The sequence below is a fragment of the Spinacia oleracea genome, chromosome 1, assembly GCF_020520425.1.
Source record: "Spinacia oleracea cultivar Varoflay chromosome 1, BTI_SOV_V1, whole genome shotgun sequence".
In the NCBI taxonomy this organism is placed as follows: domain Eukaryota; kingdom Viridiplantae; phylum Streptophyta; class Magnoliopsida; order Caryophyllales; family Amaranthaceae; genus Spinacia; species Spinacia oleracea.
The window spans coordinates 110,148,062-110,163,680 of NC_079487.1; the positions used below are offsets into that span (position 1 = coordinate 110,148,062).

General features: G+C 33.5%; 1 protein-coding gene across 1 annotated transcript; it reads left to right on the forward strand.

The window, feature by feature from the left end:
• Nucleotides 1-2,313: 2,313 nt before the first annotated feature.
• Nucleotides 2,314-2,853, forward strand: LOC110798625 (RING-H2 finger protein ATL66). Its single transcript, XM_022003814.2, has one exon. It carries the CDS (start codon nucleotides 2,314-2,316, stop codon nucleotides 2,851-2,853), a length of 540 nt encoding a protein of 179 aa, XP_021859506.1.
• Nucleotides 2,854-15,619: the final 12,766 nt, after the last annotated feature.

Genomic DNA, 15,619 nt, shown 5'->3' on the forward strand with positions numbered 1-15,619 from the left:
TTCATCTGCTTGAATGATATCTTGGGCCTCATTCGTTTATGGTTCACTTAAACTTTTATGTTAAAAGTGTAGTTAGGTTATCAACATGTTGGGTGATCTATGGTGAATTTGCCTTTTATTGGGTTGTAACTAAAATATTAAAAAACGAATTATTATTTTTAAAAAAAAAGTCATTTGCAACGCACATTTAGCTAATGTGCGTGGCAAATGACTTTTTTTTTTCGCCTAAAAGTCATTTGCGTCGCACATTTAGCTAATGTGCGTTGCAAATGACTTTTCAGGCATGGTGCTGAAAAGTCATTTGCGTCGCACATTTAGCTAATGTGCGTTGCAAATGACTTTTCAGGCATGGTGCTGAAAAGTCATTTGCAACGGACATTTGCTAAATGTGCGACGCAAATAAGGTTCATTTGCGTCGCACAAATGTGCGACGCAAATGACTTTTAGTCATTTGCGTCGAGAGCTTTTGCCACGCACGATGTGCGACGCAAATGTGCTTAAAAGTGCGATGCAAATGACCCTTTTTCCACTAGTGTAAGACTCCTCAATATCCAATTATACATCGCAATTATCAACCCCTCAGTTCATGGGATCAAAAATTCAGTACACAGATCAAATTGTATACTCCAAAATAAAAAGAAAATATACAATCAGGATTGTTAGAGCTCAAAGGATAGGGGTTAGCAAATTCGAGATATGTTGGTCTTGGTATAATTTCCTTTTCATTTCTTAATTTCTCCAAGTTTAATCTGATGTTTTTTTTTTTTGAAATTTGGGTCTTGATTTACAAATTTGATTTAATCATTTTTGTTTTGGTTATTGTGTAAAAGTAATCAGCATATTTTGCACATTGTCAACTTATTGTAGACTAGCTATTAGTTAAATTAGAAGAAATGTTGAAGGAGCAAGAAAAGAAAGAGGATAGAATTAACCTGGGGAAGGGGATGAGACGAAAAGTACTGGCATTGAAGCCAAAATGGAGAAGGTAGAGGAAGAAATTAAGAATAGAGTAATGAATAATTAATCAGTTTTTACTTTTTATGAAAAAAAATATTTTTTTTCTAACCCAATGATCCAACTTATTTTAACCATGGTAGTTACATTTGACCGGAAAAGTGAGACTAGGTCCTTAATGGTGACAAAAATAAAGCGAGGTCCTAATCGGTGATTTTTGGCAAAACTGAGACCCCAATCACGAGGTTAACTCATTTAACAAGTTTGACATAATTATTTCTATGTTTAAAATACAGATGAATTAGTGATGTTTCAATTGAAAGTTTAAAAGGGAGGTAATCTATCAATGGAAAACAATAAAAGCAACCTTAAGGAGATTTGATCCTCAAAATCTCACCGCCAACAAAAACCTTTCACACTCTTCTAATCTTCATTTACCATCAATAGATAGATTTAGCACTTTGAGATTTGTTGCAGATTTTAAGTTTTATACTTCCTTCGTTCGGTAAATACCGCATCTTTTGGTTTTTTACATTATTCACGCTACGACTTTGACCATTTTTTGTGATTTATACGTAAAGAAAATTGAGTCATGTGGGGTCATGTTAGATTCGTATCGATAAATTTTCTAAATATCAATTTTTTATAATTTTACTTACTCATAATTTGAGATATTGAGAGTCAAAGTAATGCGTTCGAGAAGTAAAGTGTTAGAGGAATAAAATCAACTTTGTGCGATATTTATGGAACGATGGAAGTATTATTATTACGGTTAAGTGGTTAAGACATTATTCAGGTTAGGGGCCTTAAAAGTTATTGGACTCTGTATTAATGTATTATTGATAATGTACTACTGAACTTAGTGTTAACTTTTTTTATTTTTGGACCCATCACCTGATGATCTAATTCCCTTACCTTCCGTCATCAAGTACTTGAAATATACCACCAAACCTAACTAGACACCCCCTTTGCTTACTTCTTTCCCTTTCTTGTTACCAACTTAGGCTTAAAACCTTAAACCATAAGCTATAACAAAAACTACCAAAAACACTCCCCAACCCCATAGAATTTCCCCTCTTTGTCCCAAATCAAATCAATCATCATTCACAAAATCACAATCAACCCAAAAAAAACAACCCCATTCCCATTAAAAAAAAAAAAAAAAACATCTCCTTACCCCACCATCGACGTGGCCATAATCCCCCCCTATCCCCACCACAACCCCCTTACTAACACTATAAACAACCCAACAACGGTCACATGCATTAGTCATATTTGTCAAGCCATTATACTCACACACTCTCATTACTCTCTCTTTTTCTCTCTCCACCCCTTTAACCACCACTACCCACCGCAATCATGACACATCGCCACCTTCTAAGCCACCTCTCTCAGCTCACTACAGAGGAAAACTCTCGCTTATTGCACTGGCATTACTCTGAGTACGACGATCACAACTTCCAAATCCATGGACAAACACTCTTCTACCTCTTCATCCTTTTCTCCATCATCCTCCTTGTCACCCTCCTCTTACTCTACGCGCGGTGGTACTTCCGCTTCCGCCACGCTCACCACGCGCACTACCACCATTCCCATCCCAACACATCTCACGCGACACCTCCCACCGCCGTATTCAACGGCCTAGATCCGGCGGTGATCCAATCCATGCCGATAATCCTTCATCAACAATCCTCCGTCGGGAGGGAAGACGAGATGGAGTGTTGCATTTGTTTGGGTGTTTTCGAAGACGGCGACAAGGTTAAGGTGTTGCCTAAGTGCGACCACCGTTTCCACTCCGATTGTGTGGATCGTTGGCTATGTACTCAGTCGAGTTGCCCCCTTTGTAGACTCTCTCTCCGAGTCGACCCGCCGGCCGACTCGGTAGTATTAACAGTTTGAATTTTTTTTAATTTTTTATAAATATTTTAATTTGTTTAAAACTAGATCGAGATTTACCCACTTTTATTTTTTTGTGTGGGTTGTAGAGAGGAAGATTAAGAAGCAACCCCCATATCACATAATTGTGATTCAGCGGATGTTGGATTTTTCTCTTTTTTATATTTTTACTTAGAATATTTTGTAAAATGGGAATAAGTGTGTAAGTTGTACCATCAATTGAGGGTGCGCGCGTCACATTGAAGACGGATGACGAGCTGTGGTAAATTATTTGGTTGTATATTATGGAGAACCAGAAAATTTCAAGCTCTTTCAAATTGTATGTAGAAAATCAAGCCTTTGTATTCCCACACCTTGGGATCTCACTATAAATATTGAATTTTAATTTTTTCATCAATCTTGTTGTTTTTGGTACTATGATGCAATTTTAGAATAAAAAGGTTCTGGGTAAATATTTTTTATTTTATTTTTTTACAGCAATTTGGGTAATTTTGTTAGTTGAAATTCCTAGTTAACAAAATAGATAAGCTGAAATGCAGATCAAATATCCAGTTATGAAGTGGAGAGGGGTCGCATTTATGAATTGATCTTGAAAGTTGACTTAAACTTAAGACTCAATAACACTAAATTCCCAACTCAAAAGTAGTTGTATCTTTGATACTCCACATTCATACGGCTGGATAAAGTATATGATATGACATTTGGATAAATTTGTAGGTAGGAAATTGTGATCAACTTGTTCAATTGGAAAATGAAATGAGCGAAAATTACTTATTGTATCAAATTCAAGATGCAATCGGGTGCACGTAAGATATTTTAGACATCTTGTTGATGGGTCATTGGTATTTTGTAAGAATATACGCGAGAGGTAAGCTGTATTAGTTCATGAATCAATTTAGATCGTGTAAAAAAAAAGGTTCAGTTTAGTGATAATATTGTGTGCATATTAGCCAAAAGAGTAGTACAAAAATACAAAAAATCGAACTCGTGGCCTATCTTACATAGGCCCAATCTTAATTAAAGGCAAAAACTTCATGGGTGCAAATTGCAGTACTGTACTTTTGTACAGTACTGATAGATCTCAATATCTCATACTTGTGTGATACGGAGTATGTTGCATGCCAAATAAGGAAAACGTTGATGATCATTGTACTAATTAATTTTAACATGCGTGTATCACGCATGTAATCAATCACGTTTGTGCAAATATTATAGGTGTCAGATCTAGTTTGGTAAGGAAAATGTTTATTAGGTGAAATTTTTAACTCCTGTAAATTTGGTAAAGTGGCAATTACCTTTTCCTTAATCTTTTATTAAAGAAATCTATACCTAATTGTGTTGTGTGCACCTTTTTCTTTAAGCTTGTAATGGGCTGCCAAATACACTTGCTAGGACGGGCCTTGCAAGTTGCAACAATGAACAATCCTTTAGTACACTCTTGGAAGGGGCCGAATCTAACAATCCAGGAATGCGGCCCAATGCACGGCACATAGTAGCAGCCTAGCGGGCTAGGCCACCCAAGGTGTCGTGTGGCTTGACCTGCCAAATTTTGCAAATGCATCTTACCATCTCAAGGTTGTGACACTTTGTTGTGTCTGACTTCTTGATGTTGTATTAAGGATTATAGATTCACGTACGATAATGAGTGCATTGACATCAGATTATGTCCTACTCAGTGGCGGATCTTGACTACTTTTTTTGGGGGGGCCGGATCGGCGGATCGGAAAAAAAACTCTATTTTGTAAATTTAAGCCGATACGAATACCAAATTTAAACTCTATTATGCATATGTAACACATTATTATTAATTTAGTTAACGTAAAACATTGTTAATTTATTGTTAAGTGAAACACTTTGTATTAAGGAATTACTCACAATGAGCTCCGTATCTTTCTTTCTATCTCTATTACTCTATATGTTACTCTTTTTATCTATCTTCTTGTCTAATTAATGCTCCTTTCTCTCTCTTTTTACTCTTTCTCCCTCATTTTAGTGGCACCTTTATGTCTGAGACCCACCTAAATTTAACACTTTTTCATTATGTAATCAGATATAAATACTCAAATAGTTCCATGTGTTACTGCTGCCAAGTTTTTAGGGAGGTCAGTTACCATGAAGTTGGCCTGTTTTACTCATTTACTTGTTATTGTGTGATTTGGGCCAAGATTTGAGGGGAGGCCAGGCCCTTACTCGTCAGACAGAAGATCCGCCCCTGGTCCTACTGTACCATTAAGCATAGCAATGATCTTAAGGTTGTGCTACTTATGTTGTGTTTGATTTCTTAATGGTGTATTGATGTTTGACTTCTTAATGTCTTACTGTACCATTAAGCATAGCATGGCAATGAGCGCATTAAGAACAGATTATGTCCTACACCGTTCTATACAATTATGCATAGCAACACATTCTCTCCAAATCTCTTGCCATACTTACCCAATAAAAAAAGTTTTCAATATATGATAATGCTAACATAACAAACATCACCCTCTTTAACACAGAGGAAGTCATTTCGGCATGCTGTGATGTGTTTCAAAACACATCACAGGGGCATTTCTGTAAATAAATTGAATTTCAATAGTACATGTTTTTATCGTAATGGTACATGTTTTTATCGTAATGGTACTCCGTTTAATGAAATGGTACTTTCTTTTTAATGAATGGTACACAAAATGCCCTGTGATGTACATCACAACATGCCGAAATTCCGCTCCCCTTTAACACATAATGATTATTACCTGTGCAAGGTTTTTCTGACATGCCTAGAGGACTACAGGCAGTGGCGGCGCCAGTACGGGTTCAGCGGGTTCAACTGAACCCGTACTGGCAAAAACAAAAAAGAAATTCGCAAGATTCTGAAATTACGAAATTTCAACCCTATGTACAATTAAGCGCTCAAAAATGATAATAAGGCAAAGCTGGAGCATTGGTTGGAGCGGAAATAATCTTCCCCATTCATTTTAGTGTGTGTGGTCGTGGGTTCGACTCCCAGCGACATATATTTTCAGACATGGATTTTTTTCCTTTTCTTTCTTAGTAGCAATAGTTTAATACTCTTAATAAATAATTGTTTTTGTACATTCCTATTACTAAATGTCTTTCTAAATTTGAAAATTAACAATGTTCTAAAAGAAACTGTATTTTGTTTTTATTCATTATCTTTAAAAAAAAACTTTAATTATTTATCTTATGTACTACAGTATGTATAAAACGTGTTATTTGCACCTAAAAAATCAATAAAATATGCTAATGTACGCTCTGGACAAAAAAGATGACTTATGTTTTAATTTCGAACCCTTAACACAAATTTCCTGGTACCGCCACTGACTACAGGTACACTCAAAGTGCGCTTGCGCACTTAATATATTTTCACTAATCGTAAGGGTAATTGAAGTCTTAGAGCACATTTTTTTATTGACTTATTAATCGGACCAAATTATTACTTCCTCACAATGTTATCAGGATCGTCATATACTTTCTCTCTCACCATACTCTTCATATATACTCTTACTTAATTAATTAATGGTTGTAAAAAATTTACTTGTATAATTTGTTAAGTATTAAACATAGCAACTTTGATATTTTACGTGATGACCAAAAGTCTCAAAAATTCATTTACTATAGAGATATACTTATACCTCATACTCCGTATGTCCTAATTATATATATATATATATATATATATATATATATATATATATATATATATATATATATATATATATATATATATATATATATATATATATATATATATATATATATATATATATATATATATATATATATATATATATATTTACACTCAAATGAGTAGAAGACTTAAAATGAGAAGAATGAGAAGGAATCTCACATGTTCAAATATCATACATCGGACGACCAAGATTAAATCTAATTTTCTTTCAAATTCTACCTCCCCTGAAGCATATATCCATGGCATCCTCACCCCCTTCCTCCTCCTTTTCTCTCTCCTCTCCCTTACCTCCACCTAACCACCAGTCGCACCATCACCGTGTTACCACCTGCTACACCACCAAGCCCCCATCATCGTCCTCAAAAGGTACAAAAGTAAAGAAAAAATTGAAAATAAAATGTAATGCAATGTTAAACAAGAGGAAAAAGGGACGAGAAGGAATCCAAAAATCACAATTATGTCGAAGAAGCACAAGAAAATCCATTTATATTTGAGCTCGAAACGTAATAAACATGGACGTGTTTGAGCGAATTTGCTTATTATTTAAATGAGCAAAAATGTTTGCTCATTCAATTAAATGAGCAAAAGAAATTGCTCATTTATTTAAATGAGCAAAAAAAATTGCTCATTTATTATGAATGAGCAAAAAAAAATTCAAATGAGCAAATTTATTTGAATAAATAAGTGAATCAAAAATAGAACAACACAACAATTTGGGTTTTTTTGTGCCGTTTTGTTGTGTTTATGAGTTTCAAGAGAGCAATTGGATCCACAATTGATTAAATAAAGACAACATGCTGCTTGTATACTGGAGTGGTTTACCAATTTTTCAATCAATTGAATTGAAATCACACCATTGAAATAGCTCCAATTCTGGAAACAGAGAAAGGAAGAGGAAAGTGAAAATGCATTATATTGAGACTCCATTGACGAAGTTACGAAATACGTGCCATTAAAATGGTTAACTATTTTTTTGGTTGAGAATTGTGCGATTATTTTTGGTTGTTGATCACTAACAAAAACACAATTAGGAGAAATGAAGGATTGAATCCTTGAATGTGATGCAGCAGTGAGACATGGAGGAGAGAGAAAACAAAAGGAGGTGGGCGAATTTTTTTGGTTTAGAACCTTGAGATTTAGGCAAATTTCTTTAATGTTAATTGTGTAATATCTCATGCTGCGTAGCGTTTACACGCGAGATGCAAGGATGGTTGGATCAATTTAATTGTGTGGCTGAGATTCTTTCTCATTTTTCTCATTTTAAGAATCTTCTCATTGGATGGTGACCCTATATATATATATATATTATATATATATATATATATATATATATATATATATATATATATATATATATATATATATATATATATATATATATATATATATATATATATATATATATATATATATATATATATATATATATATATAGAGAGAGAGAGAGAGAGAGAGAGAGAGAGAGAGAGGAAGGTTCGTGTGAGAACACCCCCTTTATGTGAGAACACAATCTTATGTGAGAACAAATTTTGGCCTTTGGATCTTTTCTAATCTAACAGCTGAAAATAAAGGGATTAGTAATGGCATTTCTGTAAATTTGTTGAAAATATACCCATCCATCTCCTTCCTTTTTCACGCTTATTTTTTTCTCTCTCTAACCTCTGGTTTCTCTCTCTTCTCTCTCTCTCTCTCTCTCTTCCCTCTCTTCAATCTCCCGCCATTAAAGAACCTCAATCATAGCTTCAATTTTGCCTCATAATTCTATGCGATTTCAATTATATTCTTGAATACATTCATCTAATTTATTGTTTAAAGGTATGATATCAATTTTTGTTTAATTTTTCAATTATTATTGTCATAATTACGTGATTACTTTTTGATTTTTGGATCTGTTTTTGATTACCAAATTACCTATGATTATGTGATTATTCGATATTTTTTTATTTTTGTTTTTTATTATCGAATTGCTATTTTTTGTTTTTGACCTGCTTTATTTTTGAATTTTGGACTTTTTTTTGTTTTGGTTGAATTTAATAATGCTTATTTGTATTTTAAGTTCTGTATTCATATTCGGATTCAATCATGTGTGTTTTCATGCTTTTTAATTTCAGATGGATCATTGTTCTTTTTGTTTGATCAATGGCATCGGAAATTCATCATAGTCCGATTTCATCATTGACCGAATCTAGTGAGTTTTCTTATTATTTTGTATGATGTTTGATGTTCTGAAATATTGTTTTAATTGTTCTGACTTATAGTTGTTTTTGTTCTGAATAATTGCTTCTGGTGTTCTGCACTGTTGTTTCTAGTTTTCTGAAATATTGTTTCCGATGTTCTGAATGATTGCCTTTCATGTTTTGATTTTTCATCCACATGTTCTATGTGAATATTATACATGTTATGAATTGTTTATTTATTTATTTATTCTTTTCTAGATTTTTTTGTGACTAATGAACAATATGCAAGTTGTTCTAATTCAAATGTGGTTGTTACTTCTGAAAGAATTCCTACATGAAGTCATGGAGGAGCGAGCAAATGGATTCTATGATGCTTTGATGAGTTAAAACCTGTTGTAGGGATGAAATTTATGAATCTCAAAGAGGACTTTTATTTTATAAGGCATATTCAAAAGCTGTTGATTTTTTTATGAGGAAATATACTGCTACGAAAAGGAAGTCACTAGACGTTATTTATTTTCAGTATTGTTTATGCAACAAGGTTGGTTTCAAGGCGAAAGCAATGGTTAAGGTTGGAGGCATGTCCAATGTTAAAGAAGGGGAAGGTAATGAAAACAAAGTACTTATAACTAGAAGAAAGCTAGTTACTCATGTTGGTTGCAATACTTGGACGATTATGAAGTATAAAATTGAAGATTATTATGTGGTGACTGAATTCAGAGAGGCACGTGTTCATCCTATTTACACCTTGGGATATCTAAAATTTCAGAAAGCGGATAGGGAGATGAATATTTTTCATAAGAAGATGATTGTTGATAATTCAAAGGTGAACATTGGTCCAGTTAAGTGTTTTAGATTGATTAAGAAATTAGTTGGATCATATGATAATGTGGGTGCATCTAAGCAAGATTTCAAAAACTTTCCCAGAGATTTAAAGGCTTACATTTGGAACGAGTATTTGTACTTTGATTCAATTTAGTTCTTAATTTTCTGTGTTTTTTTGAATTCGGTCTTATTTTACAAAATTATATTGACTGAAAATCAAACATGTATTTGCGAATTCATATTATGCTACATTCGAAAATTTGTAAATTGTTTGAACATCTTCGTGTTTTTTCATGCCTTTAAATCTCATATCGGCCAATATTCTATTTGATTGTGCTATGGAATCATAAGTTTTTCATGGTTCGCTATCATCAATCACTGTATCTGGTGAGTTTTCTTATTAATGTTCCGAATAATTGTTCCTTTTGTTATGAATAATTGTTTTAAATGTTCTGACTAATTGATGTATTTGTTCTGAACTACAATGAAATTGACAATGTTGATGTTCTAAATTATTGCTTCTGATGTTTTAAACTTCTATTCATATGTTCTATGTTATTGCTATACATGTTATGAGTTGTTTTATGATCTTCTGTAAATTCCATTATGCATAGGATATGAGGAGCTTGGTTATTGTGATATCCGAAATTGCCAGTAAAAGATAAGTGAACTTGTATATATGTTGTAACTTTTTATAACATGATTTGAATATGTAGATTACTGTTTTATTTTTTCATGTTCTGGATAAATGTTTATCGTGTTCTAAAAAATGTACAACATGTTCTAGGAAACTCTGCAATGTGTTCTAAACAATATACATCATGTTCTAAAAACTGTACAGCATGTTCTAATTTGTGTAGCACTTTTATTATTATTTTTAGTTGTCTTGACACTAAATCCTTTTTGTTATTTTCAGGAATTTGTCATAGACTCGGTTTCTTCAGACAATATGTGATTTCAGTATTTTTCATGCAACTAGAGTTGATGATTTAATTGTTACATTTTTTTAACTTTAATTTTGAAGAATTGTCTAACCGTGTACTCTTTGTTACATCATTTTTTATATCTTGTTTTTAGTGCTACATTTTAGTTATCGTTATGGATGGACATAGTGTTACGTTTCGAATTATGTAAATTTTATATCTTTTATTCTAAATGTATTTTGGTTTGTTGACCATGTTCTAAAATGAAACACCTTTTGTTCTACATATTGTTGATCATGTTCTAAATTTTTACATCTTTTGTTCTACATAGAAAAACAAAATATAGTTTTTTTTTACCGGTCTTTTGAACATGGTTTAGCTAGTAGGTTTGCGAAGTATTTGACTTCTTTTTTAATAGATTCATTAGCATATCAAATCAAAAGTTTATTTGTGAAACTTTAAAACAAGGTTAAATCTTCAAGCAAATGAATGTATTACAAGTTGATCAAAACCATCCAAGATACAAATTGTCGGTTTACTAATTTTACGAATTCATCACAAAGTATGTACAAGAATTCAACAATTGATGCTAAAGAATACGATCCCGTCAAAATTGATTCGTTTTTGCCCATTTCCTTGACTTTGAAATCAAAACATGATGTTCATCATTTTCCTCATGCGCCAATATCTTCCCACAATACTCAATTTCTTCATTTCCTGAAACTAAAATGAATTAAATTTTGAAGATTAGAAACAATAAAATAACATATGTTCTAAATTTACATAGAATATGTTCTAAATTTACATAGCATAAGTTCTAAAATTAGATAGAAATGTTCTGAATTTACAAAGTAGATGTTCTGAATTCACAGACTAAATGTTCTGAATTCACAAAGTAAATGTTCTGAATTCACATAGTAGATGTTCTGAATTCACAAAGTAGATGTTTTGAATTCTCAGATTAGCAGAGCTTATGTTCTCATAGACAACATGGTTAAAATTAACATAGACACACATGAAAAAGCGCACACACACACACAAGTAACACACGTAGTACGCGCAACTACACTCATTATATAATTGATGACATCACAATATCTTATCAAAACAAGTATGTTGACAAATACTATGATTTGAAATAGGTATGGTAAGGGTATATGTTTCAGAAATAATATATAGTAAACATTTAATCAAGATATAAATCTTAGCACAACTTGGGTTAGACAATGCATGCAAGGCCTAACACAAATTATGTTAGAAAAATCATATAAGGCTTCGGTTTGCCTTTATTCTGAAGGAATTTTGTCATCTTTTGTTACCTTTTCAAGTTCCTTCTCCTTTTCTGCAAGTATATGCACTCTTTCTTGCACCTTTTGTATCATCTTCTTCTTTTTCCTTGGGTGGAGCTTCAGTTTTTTCTGGAATTGATGAAATAGAAGCAACATCAACTTTCATTTTTCCAAAGGTTCATCATCCCTACAACATATTGAAAATAAATTCGGTTATGTTTAGAATGTTTAAAAGTATAATATATTAAAAATAACATATTCTCTTACTTTACTTAGCATGTGTTCAGAGTGTTTTTAGTATATGTTCCAAAGTTAATTAGAAAATGTTTTGAATTATTTAGCATATGTTCTGAATTTACTTAACATATGCACTCAATTTAATGGATTGTACAAGGACGTACACATGCACTCAATTAATGAAGAGAATTTGAGTTATCTAGCAAGCATACAAACGCGAAAGAACAACATAAGCAACTGCTAAGAAGGTCAACTAAAAATTTATGCGAAACCCTAAACGACATACAAATATACAAGAACAAGGTCCACACAGTTAGTAAATATGGAGATATATTAACAATAACAAATTTTCTGACTTTACTTAGCTAATATATGTTATGAATTTATTTAGAAATTTTTTTAATTCATTTGTAAATGTTCTGAATTATTTAGCATATGTTCTTTAAGTTTTAGAACATGTTGTTAAAATGTTATGAATTTATTTGCAAATGTCCTAGATTTATTTGCACATGAGCTCAACAAGAAACCAACATAGCCAAGTAACACCAAGCAAACTTATATATGAGCAAAGTAGAATATTTCTTAGACACAAGAAGCCAACAATAGTTGATTTGATGTCACACGGTCACACACAAGGTTCAAATATGGTAAGTGTAGTCAAATAAGATCTAATGTCTTTCAATATATTTCATTCTCAATATTGAACCATCACCATCCTTACATTTTGATGTTCTAAAAAGTAACTTCCATGTTCTAAACATTAAACAATTTTGTTCTATACAGTGAACCTTCATGTTCTAAACCGTGAACCTTCATGTTCTAAGTGCTGAGCCTTCGTGTTATAAAGAATTGAGATTATAAAATATTACCCAACATTGTCAAGGATGTCATTTAGAAGTGCTTGTTCGACAGTAGAGCTACCAGTGCGTTGTGGCTCTGATGTTTTGACGTATTTAATCTCATTTTCGTCATTTGAGTTTTCTCTATTTAAACATCCAGAACATATAATTATAGGTTATATAACATCATGAGTTAATTCATCAAATAAATAAATCAGAAAATATAGAATTTATCTTACAAATTAATTCAAAAAAATCAAAAATAAATGACCTAAAAATTCAGAAATTCAAACACTAATCACAAAAAAAAAAATTAGAAATATGAACAATTAATCACAAAAACTCAGAACAAGTTGGCAATGGATTCAGAAAATAACCACAAAAAACATCAGAAAAGTTAAATCACGACATAATTACCTACGGTTCTTCTCGATCTTCTGAATCTGAATTGTGATTTTCTTCGATTTTTTTCGCAATTTCATCTTCACTTTTCATATTTTTCCTCAAAATCATAATTAGTAAACATAAATTAACTTAAATTAAATTCTAGAACAAGAGAATATAATTAGAAATCTGTGTATTGTTGTGTACCTTCTGTTAGGTTATGATTCATATGACAAAACATAAATCATGCGGAAAAACCATAAAGCCAGGAAAGCTTATTATTTACACTGTTACACATAATCATTTAGCATAGTTTAGATGCATACACTTTGTTGCGTGCCCTCCCTAGCTGCGCCCGAACCGAACAAGAACAAGTCTTTAGGACTCCAAGTGTCGTCCCTCCGTAGATAGTCCACAGCACGTCCGGATCCGCCTTAAGCTTGACCAACAAGAATCGCCCTTAAGGTACTTAGAATTTTCGGCTATTGTAGACAATTATGTGACTGAATTTTGCTCTCAAAATCACTTTGAATACTTGAATACTCGATGTAAATTATGAGCCCTTAACTCATATTTATAGACCATGGAATAAGTAATCGAATCCTACTAGGATACGAATTAATTAAATTAGAACCCTAGTAGAATTCTTATTTAATTAATTTACCTTTTTGGATTAGGAATTTAATCATTAAATAAATCCTATACTCTTTAGGTTTCGTATGTGAACACAAACTCTACACGAGCATGACCCGCAAGCGTGCAGGCCATGCCCGCGCACAGCCCACACGGCCGCTCGGCCCACGCGAGCTACAAGCCCACGCGAGCTGCAGCAATGCTCGCAGCCCACTGCTCGCAGCTGCGCGCGCTGCCACGGCCTGCTGGGCCTGGCCTTGCGCTGGGCCTGGCGTGGCCTTGGCTGTTCGTGTGGCGCGCATGGCTTGCTGGGCGATGGCCCCGCTTCGTGCTGGGCCTTCGTCTGGCAGGCCTCGTCCGATGCTAATTCGTACGATACGCTTCCGATTAAATTCCCGATTCCGGAATTTATTTCCGATACGAACAATATTTAATATTTTCGATTCCGGAATTAATTTCCGTTTCGAACAAATATTTAATATTTCCGTTTCCGAAATTATTTTCCGATTCCGATAATATTTCCGATTCTGACAATATTTCCGTTTCCGGCAATATTTCCGATTCCGGCAATATTTCCATTTCCGATAATATTTTCCGATACGTACCATGTTTCCGTTTCCGGCAACATCTACGACTTGGATAATATTTATATTTCCGATACGATCCATATTTACGTTTCCGGCAATATCATCGTTTCCGGAGTATTCATTTCTTGCCTGTGACGATCTCAGCTCCCACTGAAACCAAGATCCGTCGATTCCGAATATCCATAGATGGAGTATTTAATGCCATTAATTACTTGATCCGTTTACGTACTATTTGTGTGACCCTATGGGTTCAGTCAAGAGTAAGCTGTGGATTAATATAATTAATTCCACTTGAACTGAAGCGGTCTCTAGTCAGGCATTCAGCTCACTTGATCTCACTGAATTATTAACTTGTTAATTAATACCGAACCGCATTTATTAGACTTAATATTATATGCATAATTGGACCAAGGGCACTATTTCCTTCAGTCTCCCACTTGTCCTTAGGGACAGGTGTGCATTTACCTAATTCCTTTGTCGCTCGATGCTTGCTCTTGAACATAAGGTAAGAGTTGTCATCCTTATTATGTCCAGAGGTTTTTCTCGGTTTCAGAGTTCAACTGATCAAATAAACAGATAATCATAGCCTATGATTCATCCGAGCACGGCCATGCATTTTACAGTTTCTAGCTCTCCGAGTGGCCTTGTACAAATTTTAAGCATCTCATCCCGATTTATGGAAGGACAATCCCAATCTTGCGATCTTGAGATTAGACTTCGTTTGATAGGTGATTACCTGAGCGTTGCCTTTATAGCCTCCTTTTACGGTGCGACGGTTGGTCAACGTCAAAGTAACCAGTTCTCAAACAAGTAATCTCAAATCACTCAGGTATTGAGGATTTAGTGTCTAATAATTTTAATGAAATTTACTCATGACAGATTTTCATCTCTTACAGTAAAGTTTCATAGGTCTGTCCGATACTAGTCTTCCCAAAGTTAGTATCTATGCAAATGATTATGACATTGCCATGTCCACATAGTTCAAGAAACAGAACTACTAGTCATCTTGCATTCTAGCCGTCTAACGTTTTCTATGCGTCCATCTTTATAGAAAACTCCGACCAGGGACCATTTTCAACTTTTGACATTCAAGTTCACTTGATAGACATTTCTTAGTCACAGGACTGGTCCTGACAGTCTATCTTGAATATATCGTCAATTTGAAGGGACTCATCATTTAATAC

What these genes read in the sequence shown, in the direction of transcription:
- LOC110798625 (XM_022003814.2), top strand. Translation starts at nt 2,314, where the DNA reads ATGACACATCGCCACCTTCTAAGCCACCTCTCTCAGCTCACTACAGAG.